Below are 11,328 nucleotides of genomic sequence, written 5' to 3'. Positions count from 1 at the left end.
TCATAAGCATGTGTTCACAAATTCATATAAATATTTTGAAGGAGATGCCTTCAAATAGCAATAGTAATTGACTCTATGTTATACAGGTTTTTAATTTTTCTCTATTGTTTTATAATCATGAAAAAATTGAGGTTATTTTTAAGAGCCCTATGTTAATAGACTAAGTCAAGAGTATATTCTTGATAGTGTTCAAGACCTGAATTTATGGTGACATTCCAAGAGTTTCTTCTGGGTACAAAAGGAATCCAGTAAAAACACTGTCATCCTCAGGGCTGACATACAGTCCGTTCCAGTCCTTTGACACTTCCAGCCACACTTGATCTCCTGCACTTAATTTCAAGATGAGGAGGAGAGAAGCCTGGTCTACCTCTTGACCATAGAGTGTCTCTCTGGACTTGAACTGCTTCTTGTTGCGCACCACCAGGCTGATCCGAGCAGGTCGCCCTCTCACAGTGACATGGTAGGAAAAAACATAGGTCCCAGGAATGCTGCAGTTAAATTTCCCAGTGATGGGGCTATAATCCCCTTGGTCGTTGGAGAGAACTTTGTCAAACTTGATAGGACTGTTAGGGGGCGGGAAAGGCTTGGACAAAAGGGCGCTGAAAGCTGACTGCAGGATTTGAGTCGCTTCGCCCTTAGAGCCCTTAAAACCTCGGGAGCCCTTCTTTCCAGTAGGTCCTCGGACCCCTTTGCTCCCAAGCTCGCCCTTTGGTCCAGCAGGTCCCATGAGACCAGGTGAACCTACCTCTCCTTTTTCTCCTTTAAGGCCGGGTTCACCACTAACTCCTGGCAGACCATCTGAGCCCTTCTTGCCGTCAGCCCCAGGGTCTCCTCTGCCTCCTTTTTCTCCTTTCATCCCTTCCTCGCCTTTTTGCCCTTTTCCTCCCCTTTCTCCAGAATCTCCACGGTAGCCTTTGTCCCCAACATCCCCCTTCTCGCCCTTGGCCCCAGACTCGCCGTTGAAGCCATGGGCACCTGCAGCCCCAGTATCCCCTTTCTCTCCTTTGGTGGCGTTCCCACATGGGTCCCCCTTGGAGCCTTTTTGTCCTTTCGGTCCCTCCAGGCCGATGCTTCCTTTATCGCCCTTAGCACCAAGTCTACCTGAAATGAAAAATCCAAATAACGCTTAAGAATCATATAAGCAATGACCGGATGCTATTACCATGTACCTTTAAATGTATATACATATATATGCATATATATATATAAAGAATACCTAATTAACTGAGATCTGTAAACCTAGTTCTTGCCTTAGTAAAGTCTGTACCTTGGAGCCATTAAATGCAGTGAGCAATAATTAATATGCCATGCTCTCAGAAGGGGAGCAGCTAAGGCTTCTAAGACACAATAGGGTTTTGCTTTTACTTTTAACATAGTAAAGAACTGTAGTTATAGTTATAGTTATAGTTATAGGTATAGGTATAGTTTATAGTTTATAGTATAGTATAGTATAGTATAGTATAGTATAGTATAGTACCGTACAGTATACTTATAGTAAAGAACTGCAGTTATAGTTATAGTTTATAGTATAGTATAGTACAGCATACTTATAGTAAAGAACTGTAGTTATAGTTATAGCTTATAGTATAGTATAATATAGTATAGTATAGTATAGTATAGTACAGTACAGTATACTTATAGTAAAGAACTGTAATTATCTGTTGTGTCCCACCACCTTTTGAATTTTGAAACCCAAATAGTATCTTCAGTCTCTGTATTACCCATCCACACCCAAAGTCTTACAGACACAGAAACCGAAATGCAGGATTTATTCCTTCTAATGACAGCTAGAGAGAGAGAAGAACACAGATATTTCTGCTTAGGGTCTCAATTCCTAAGCTCACTTCATCTGATCAGTACACTGAGATCTTAGAAGAATAATAGGAATTTATGTATCCATCTTGCTATTCTGACCACTTTGACAAAGGGGAAGTGAGCAGAGAACTATACTGCATTTGTGTCTGCACACAGCACTTTACCTTGCTCTCCAGGCTTTCCTGGATATCCTGGAACTCCACCTGTTCCTTGGTCCCCACGTCCGCCCTTTAGTCCTAAAATGATGCAAAGATGAACTTTTTGCTCAACTATATCAATTAGGGTAAATCTAATATCTGTTTTACAGCCATGCCACATTCCAGTGTTTCCTTTAACATAAATTGTTTAACGGTAAAATGGTGGGGGTGTGGGGAATGCATGAAAGGACATTAGGAATATTGAATTTTAATTAATGGTAAGCCATTTAAAGTCTAGGAGGCAGTGACGATCCCTTCAGACAGAATTCATCTTTTCCTATGGCACGCTCATGACTCTTCAAAGTTATGAAATTCACACTGCCCTGCTAATATTGTGTATGAACGTACTGGTGTTTTTCCTATCATGAAATATGAATGACAGTTGAAATGTCTTCTTTATTTGTGTGAGAAATAACACCATTCACCATAGCGGTTTAAACTCAGAAAGTATGGCATTCTTTAACTGGCTCAAACTGTTCATAAAACTCAACTGGGAATGAAAAATGTTTTTTAACAAACACCATCAAAAAAGACAATTTTCATTGCATGTTGCAATAATTTTTATACATTCTTAGAGAGCTGCAAGAAACATATCTGAAAAATAATAAGAGATTTAGGTTTTCAGATATTGCCATATTATAAAAAGGATTCTCATATTGAACTAAAAGCCAATTCATTTATAAATTTATTTTGATTCTGAATGATAATAGCAATAATAATGAATATGTAACTTGTACTGAGAATCTACTTTATTAGTTATTGTTCCAAACAATATTTTAAAGCTTACCCTGGCCTTATTTGTTTATTATAATTTTATTTGACATCAATATCTGCTCCTATATAATGGCAGGGCTCATACAATAGCACATTTGATTTTTCATTTACCAATGTTTATAACAACTTTAAAAATGGTAGATCAGGAATTTCTATTATTTTATTATTTTTATTACTTTTAACATAGAAGAAACTAGTGTATGAAAGAATTTTAAACATGTACAAACCTGACTGCATAGATAACCTTTGTTGGCATCAATTTACAACTATGTTATCTTTGATACATCTAACCTTTTTGTTTCAGCTTTATCAGGGAAAAGAAATCCCAAGACAAACTAAAGGTGATGAGAATAGACAACTCCTCTAACTTCACAAGGCCACCTAGAAAAATCCAACATAAGTCATTCTTCAGATTCCTAAGGAGCTGGTTCCTCTTTTATCACTTCATACAAAATGCAAGATTTTAAATTTAACTCCTAGGCCATCAGGAAAATATCTGGATGCATCCTGACAGTCTCCAACCTTGAATGGAAGTGAATGTCCAGTCCTGTTCCCCGTCCATGTCCGTAATGGAATGCTGCCTTCATCCAGCATTATGTGCGTTCTTTACTGTATTAAAGGAGTTTAATTGCCTATATCCAGTTTATTTAATTAAGTAATGAAAGACTAAAAAGCAGGCATTCGAGTAAGGTTTTGGGTGTCCTTTAACTTAGTCAAGAGTCCAAGCTAAGTCTGGAAGTCAAAGAAAAGTAGAGTTGCTACTTTACAGAGACTGTCTGAATGAAATTCGACTTTTGATCCTCCATCAAAGCATATTCTTAAGAACCTTATCTCGCAATACTGCCCTAGATCTTCTACTTCCAGAAGTCTAGCTTCCAAAATGTATGAATCGTCAAGGAGGTTCATCACTCATCATCATTTCACAGGGTTTTCTGCTAATATGATTCAGCCACAAAAGGATTAAATGTTTCCAAGAATGAAAATCGCAAAACTGACAAGTGTGAAGTAGCTCTCTCTTACCTTTCACATCTTTTAAGTAATTACTTCTCTGAGTGTTCTAGCAGAAATGACTTAGGCAGCTCCTGAGCCATGTGGAGGGTGATGTATATAGGATATTAGATCTTTTGACATGTGACACAGAGGCTAAAACACTGAGCTTGATGGATAGATGGATGCCAGTATTCACTGGAGAATTTCTAAATATTCCAGTGAATCTGTAACTGCTCTTTAGTATCTTGAAGTTTCTGCATAACCATGCATTTCCCAGGACAAAAATCCCTCTTTATTGATACATTTATAGAATTATAGAATTCCTGAGCAGGAAAAGGTTGATGAAAATGCTCATACCTACAGATCTTCTTTGATAAACAAGATAAAAATAAATATCAAACAATTTCTCTCAGTTTCCAGGCAATGTGAAGTAACTGATCCAATGTCATTGTTATAAGCTTGGTACTTCTGTTTTAATTTATCTCTGTGCCCATTACTGACATTGCTTCTGACTTCAGAGTGAGCCAAAAGCAGTATTGCATTCTCCTTAACAGGTAGGTTTTGTACCTAACCTGATTATTCTACAGCTAGTCTTGTTAGTTCTATTTAATGTTAACTGCATCATTAGAAAAATCTTACACTGTGCTGGGTATAGAGCTCAGTGGTAGAGCTCTTACCTAGCATGCACCAGGCCCTGAGTTCAATCTTCAGTAATGGGGAGAGAGGGGAGAGAAGAAGAAAAAAAAAAAAAGATTCCACACAGAATATGTAGGAAAAGACTGTTCCCCAGAGACCATACTTTGTGACTTCCAGTCACTTGGTTGACCAGGTGGCCAGGAAGAGTTGGAAAAGCTGTTTAAAAGTCTCTCCCTCTTTCTCTCTCTCTCCCTCATGAGATACTCCCAGATACCTTTAAAGTTTTTCAATTGACCATGTATAAATTAACATTTTATCTTAAACTGATAAATAAGATGAAAATTGCTCTCTTTAGAAATTAGAATATCCCTGGAGCTTTGATCTAAAATAGAATGGTTTCCTACCCTTCTCTCCTTTCTGGCCTTTGGGGCCTTGGGGTCCAGTGATTCCTGGGGGCCCTGAGACGCCAATATCACCAGCCTCTCCTTTAGGACCTAGAAATAGGGTTTCAAAACCATTACATTAGAAAAATTATCTTTTGAAATTCATTATTCCAGGTAGAAAATTCTATTATTTTACTGAACTCAAAAACTGTCAGTGTTCTAATGATAAAATCTGGTGAGAACAAACTATTACAGAGTTCTAAGGGCAATATTTTTGTCTGATTTGCAATTTTGTACTACCTGAATAGATAAATTGAGCCCATTAGTACTTGTCACTGTACTCATGGCAGTGATCAAATGATTCAGGGAGGCAGCACTATATCAAATGACAAAAACAAAATGATTATCTGACACTTAACCTCATACAGATGACGCTTTCAAACTGGAAGTACAAACACAATACCAAACACTTTCAGAGTTCCCACTCATTCACTTACTAATTGATTCTGAAACTATTTCTGAGGTTTCCTCTACACTCAAGCATGTCCATAGGTGCTATGAAACAGTCATCAACAGGCAAGGAGCCCCTCCCCCCATGGTGCTGATCTATGCAAGATCAGCATTAAATGAATATGCACACGAGGAAACAAATTGCCATGCTATAGTAGACAATAAAAAGTAAAATAAGAAGGTTCTAAGTTGTTACAGTTAAAAATAAAATAACCTAATTTATATTTATGGGATCAGAACTCCCTGAGAAAACAGCATTAAGCGAAGAAAGACTCAATAAATGGATTAGGATTTCCTGACACATTAAAAAAAAATCATAACGTCTTTAAGCAACTGAAAAATTATTACTGTGGGTGGAGTTGGTGACCAAGGATAAGGAGGTGAGAAGCAGGCAAGGTTAAGATCATGTCTCTGACCTCATTGGGTACCCTTGTTCATCCAGACCAACCACTTACCTGGGACCCACATATCCCTCAATTAATTATTGTTTCTGCAAAGTCAGTCCTATTTGAAGCATAGGAATTGCTTCTCACTTGGAATAATTCAAAGCAAGCGTCTCTGAAAGTTAACCATGTAGAGAAGCATGCTCAATGAAATTATAAAATGTCATCTTAATTATCATTAAAGCTGCTGGCACAGAAAAATCACACTCCGTAGAATTTCTCTTTGAAAGAATATTGGAAATTTTTTTTGAAAGAAAACCTTTAGTAAATTGAAATGGGGGTTAAGGCTGAAGGCAGGTGCCTCCATTTGAAGAAGAAAGGGTTGCACAGAAGAGAGGAACAGAGACAGACTGAGAAGAGAAAGTGAGAGCAAGCAGAACAGCCAATCACAGCTCACTGTGCAATGTCTCCCCTCCAAATGCTCAATGGGGCTAAATTATTAGGGACATAATAAAGCACTGTGCCTATAGCCATATTAGTCCAGTCGAATCCATCACTGGGGGAACAGAAGACCTGGGGCCATGACTCTTACAGCCTTCTTAAAGGACAGTGCAGTGGTTAGCCATGTCTCCTTGGTCATGGCTTTGAGCTTTCATTCCCGAGCAGCTTACAAGCCATATAGGATGCTAAAAGTTCTAAGAGATATGACTTTCTCAGTCTCATTGCATTTCCAATAATGTGTGAGTACCAGGAAATCTTGGAGTCCTGAGCTACTGTCCATCATCTTCAGCCCTTAATCCACTTCAGCATAAACAGCACATTTCCCTAAAGTCCCCTTCCATGAGATGAAATGAATTAAAAAACTCAGTGAAGATACATAATTACTGATTTGACAACTTTCCATTCTTCTGGCTAAATGGAGCAAACATTTTTTTCAGGGAATAGTACATTTGGAATTGATGTTTTAGTCATAATTTTACCTTAAATTCTCTCTACTATATGGCATATGAAAGTCAAAATGCATTATAATAAAACAGCATATGCATTATGTGTCTATTAAAGACATCTGAAAATTTGAAATACATAATCACAGTGTTCAATGGAAAAGAGTAGCTGGGTAATGACATAGCATCACTCCCAAATTTCAATGAGTAGCAAATTGAATCCAGCAATTTATTCTCCATATCACAGGCCTCCCACTTCTAATCCTAACTACAAATAGCATTCAAAACAATCCATCAGTCAGCATACATGCTTGCCAGGCAGGAGAATTTTCATTCACCTTTTTTAAAATTAACCACTAATAGATTCTACTGATCATAAGCCTGAGCCGCTTACAGAACCTCAGCACCAGGCCTGGGGTTGGAAGTCTGTGACTCGGCTCTAACCAGCACTGTGCAGTAGGACTTTGTACAAGACAGAAAGTTTCTATTCATTTAGTATCTGTGTTATTCAATACAGTAGCACTGGCCACGCATGGCCACTGAGCTCTGGAAACATGGCTGTGATTACTGAATTGCATTTTTAGCCTAATTTGATTATGTATCAAGAACCAATTGTGAGGCTTTTGGCTAGGCCCATTACCATTACTTGCATAACAGTGTAGAAACTCTTGGCACAATTCCTCTCCTCTACCCTCCTCTCTGAGGATGTGGAGGTGGATATATTTTCAAGTACCTGGCTTCCCAGTCTTTCCGAGTTCTCCTTTCTGCCCAGAAACAAATGAACAACAATGGCAGCAATTCAAAAGGAAATCTGCTGTGTCAAAAGAGAAGTTTTCAAAGGGAAGGAGGGTGGCACTGGCCAAAGCAGAATCCAGAGCAGAGGGGTCAGCGGTGGGCTCTGTCATAGTAGCCGTTTCTGTGAGGAGGGCTTTCTCTTGGTCCTGAGGGGAGCCACCAGATGACTCTAGACCCTTCAGCATCTCCTTCCCCTCAGATTTCTTCGTGAATTTGGCATATGATGTGGTCTTTCCTACCGTGTCTACACCAGCAATAGTCAATATAATTAAAAAAGCACAAAGCCAGGAAAATATCCACATATTTGAGACTGAAAAGAAGACAGAAAAATACACACAAATTATATACAGTCCAAATGAAAACACTAAGTAATATAATATACTCTTAATGAGAGAAATAAATATGTATATGAAGCATAAAAATGAACAGTGCATAATATAGAATGATATATCATTGGTCTATTTTATATGCATGTGTGTGACTCACCATAGAATGTTTTATGTCCTTAAAGTATTTATTATCAGGAACACTTTGCTTCAGATTCCCCTGCTTGTTATTTCTTTGGTGTTACATGTTCTAAAATAGTGTTCTCAATCATTCAAATTATCTTGCCAAATAGCAAACATGATCTATAATAAATGCAGCATGACTTAACAGTTCATATACCCTGTGGAAAACAAATATGTATAATTTCCTGACTGACCTCACTTGGATTTATAGGAATCAAATATATTTGTATTAGAGGGAGATGAAAAATATTGAGCTGAATAGTTTATTCCAGCAAACTCAATTATTTCAAGAAAAAAAATACTGGTAAAATAGTCTTTAAATCTACTAGGGATAATAGCCCTGTTGTGGGAGCACTCTTTTGGAATTTATTATAATAAATGGAGAGGGAGACCATAAAAAAATCATAAATGTGAAAATATGCTATGTCCCTAGATTCTTTACATGCCATTTAACTCTCGTATAATTTGGGGAGTTTTCTGAAAACTCACATTTATCTTTGTATTATTTTGATGATGAAAACACAGTTATTCTTATTAAGGTTTTTGCCAATGTCCAAAGAAAATAAGAGTCCCAATAAAGTGAGATTGTGATGGTTCATAATTCCTTTCCCCATCAACTCCTGGCAGTCTGGTGGCTGTTAATAGGCCATCAAGGATATAAAGGCATGTTCTCTGATATAAGAAAGAAATGGCAAATGAGGTTACAGCATTGAAATAAGGAGTCCAAGGCACCTACTATGTGCAGAGCCATTACCACACCTCACTCCTGCACCATCAATTCTATCAGCTCTCAAAACATCTATGCCAGGGAGATGACACACAATTATTCACCTTCACAAATGAGGAAACAGGCACATTTCATACTTTCCCAAGGTCATAAAACCAGTAAATTATTGATTTAGGACTCAAATGCAGGTCTGTTTAATTTCAAAACTTAAACCCATTTCCACAAATCATCTGGTATTTATAAAGATGGGACTAAAAACAATAAATCCAATGGAGAAGAGCTGTGGAGATGGACATACATCAAACCAGAGGAGAAGGGACAAAGATGATACTTCATTTAGAAATCCAAAACTACTAACTTTCCTTCAAGTTACTGCTATATTCATTGATTCAATTATTATTGGCTGGCTATTGGTAACATAACAAGGAATGAGGAATTGTCTTTAATGATACCAAATATAAGTCATGACCTTGTTCTCAGGGAGTTCAATTTAGTAAGGAGATGAGAGATGACCAAAGCAAAGAGGAAAATGTGAACTGATGACACTCGTGTTTCAAATACAGACATACCTATACACACACCTCCCCCACCACACACACAAAGTTAACCAGCTACATCCATCCCCAACAAACACTAGCCCCACACTTCTTAAACTGTGGGTCAGTGGACCCCACATGAGGTCATTTAACTGAACTTGGGGATGATGAAAATTTTGGCAACAGGAACAGGTTTTTGAGCACACAACAACCAAAGTTTAATTCAAGGTCAAAATCATAATGTATCTGAGATGTTTCTTGCAGCAATTGCCTGTATGGCTTCACTGCAGCCTTCGTTCTGAACATACAGTGTGAGTACTTTGCTGAGCACGCTGTCACTCCACACAGTCCCAGTGAATGTTGCCTGAAACACCTCAGCTCAAGTTCCAAACTGAGTATGTGATGAACTGCGGCGATTTTACTTTGCATACTGCTCTTACAGAGATGTAATGGCAGGGCTGGAGAGGTAGCTCAGCAGTTAAGAACACTGGCTGCTCTTGCAGAGGACCCATGTTCAGTTCCCAGCACCCACATGGAGGCTAACAACTATCCAAAATTCAAGTTCCAGGAGATCCAGTGCCCTCTTCTGGCCTCTACAGGCATTGCACATGCACAGGTGCACTTAAATACTTACAGGCAACACATTCATGTACATAAAATAAAAAATAAATTAATTGAAAAATTAAAGAAACATAATGGCTTAATTGCAGAAAGCAAAGACTATTTTTCTACTCTTATTCCTTAGCATGTAAGAATCAAATTAGTATGTCTTTGGATTGTATTTTATTAGAATGTTTGACTTTTAAAATTGCTATTTGAGTTGTTATTATTTTCATTAAAAGAAATCATTCAGTGAAATTTGGCTTGTGATTAGGACAGAATTTCCAACCATTTCTAAATTGGCCCTAATCACTCTTCTGCCATTTTGTAGTTTATACTTAAGCAAAGTAGTATTCTCAGCCTTGATAATGATACAATCAAAGCATCACTCAACTATGAAAAATGTTCAAGATGCTCTACATCCATCAGTATCAAACATTCAGGTACGATTTAACTACTAATATTTATATAAAAATAAGTATATCCCACTCATCAGCATCCAAATTTGCTTTTGTCTTTCATAAATGGTAAAATTACATGTTTAACAAAGAACTATATTTTAAGAAGAACATACGTTGTTTAGTAGTACTTACAAACAGCAATAGCCCACAAGAATACTCAAACAATGAAAAACAGAATTTAAAATTCAGATCTCTCAGTAAGATAACAATTCTTCATGGAATCACGTGTGGACACTGCCCATTTAAGGACTTACTTTGCATTGAAAAAAATGTATTACACACTGAGAGAGCAGTCAAAGGGCTTATGCAAAGTATATTATGTATGTGAACTCATCAGAATGCATTTTGTCTTTTTTAAATTACCTTTTCTTGTTCTCTTTTCTAAATGCAATACTATACCCATGTGTACATTTATTTATATACATACATACACACATACATACATACATGCATACATACATACATACATCAACACCCTATAGACTAGGATCTGCATATGAGGGAGAACATGCAGGATTTTTCTTTCTGAGATTTGATGACCTCACTTAATATTATATATTATAAGTCCTTTCACTTTCCTGAAAATTCTGTAATTTCATTTTTCTTCAGAGCTGAATAATATTCCATTATATATACATATATATAAAATCACACACACACACACACACACATATATATATATATATATCAGATCTTCATTCTTCATTATCCATTCATCTGTTGATGGACAACTACATTAGATCCACTTCCTTGATACACTGAATATAGCATTAATAAACATGGGAGTATAAATAAACATTTTTAAAATTAATTTTGTTATGGTTTATTACAAATGAATGTTTTATATATCTATTTTATATACCTATATGATAAGCACGTCATAAAAGTTCTCAGGCAAAAAGGGGTCACAAGTGGAAAAAATTTAAGAAGCCCTGTATTAAATAATAGAATGTTATTTGAATATAAAATAATTAAGCTTTAACTATTTGTACAATTGCATTCAATAAAGCAGCCATTTATTGAACAATCATTTATTTAAACATCTAAGAAGTCTTACGAGCTCCTCAA

General features: G+C 36.9%; 1 protein-coding gene across 1 annotated transcript; it reads right to left on the bottom strand.

The window, feature by feature from the left end:
- Positions 1 to 202: 202 nt before the first annotated feature.
- Otol1 (otolin 1) lies at positions 203 to 7,729 on the bottom strand. The gene is made up of 4 exons (XM_008840224.1): positions 7,366 to 7,729; positions 4,817 to 4,906; positions 1,980 to 2,051; positions 203 to 1,101 (listed from the first exon to the last, which is right to left on the bottom strand). Exons 1-4 carry the CDS (start codon positions 7,727 to 7,729, stop codon positions 203 to 205), a joined length of 1,425 nt encoding a protein of 474 aa, XP_008838446.1.
- Between the last annotated feature and the right edge of the window lie 3,599 nt (positions 7,730 to 11,328).

The sequence above is a fragment of the Nannospalax galili genome, unplaced genomic scaffold (assembly GCF_000622305.1).
Source record: "Nannospalax galili isolate Female #2095 unplaced genomic scaffold, S.galili_v1.0 scaffold379, whole genome shotgun sequence".
NCBI lineage: Eukaryota > Metazoa > Chordata > Mammalia > Rodentia > Spalacidae > Nannospalax > Nannospalax galili.
Note: the sequence above shows the minus strand (reverse complement) of the source record. Positions and strands in the feature narration are given on the sequence as shown.

Coding starts and splice junctions, on each gene's coding strand:
- Otol1 (XM_008840224.1), bottom strand. CDS start 7,729: ATGTGGATATTTTCCTGGCTTTGTGCTTTTTTAATTATATTGACTATT. Junction 4,907..7,365: donor CGGAAAGACTGGGAAGCCAG/GTACTTGAAAAT, acceptor CCCTATTTCTAG/GTCCTAAAGGAGAGGCTGGT. Junction 2,052..4,816: donor AGGCCAGAAAGGAGAGAAGG/GTAGGAAACCAT, acceptor GCATCATTTTAG/GACTAAAGGGCGGACGTGGG.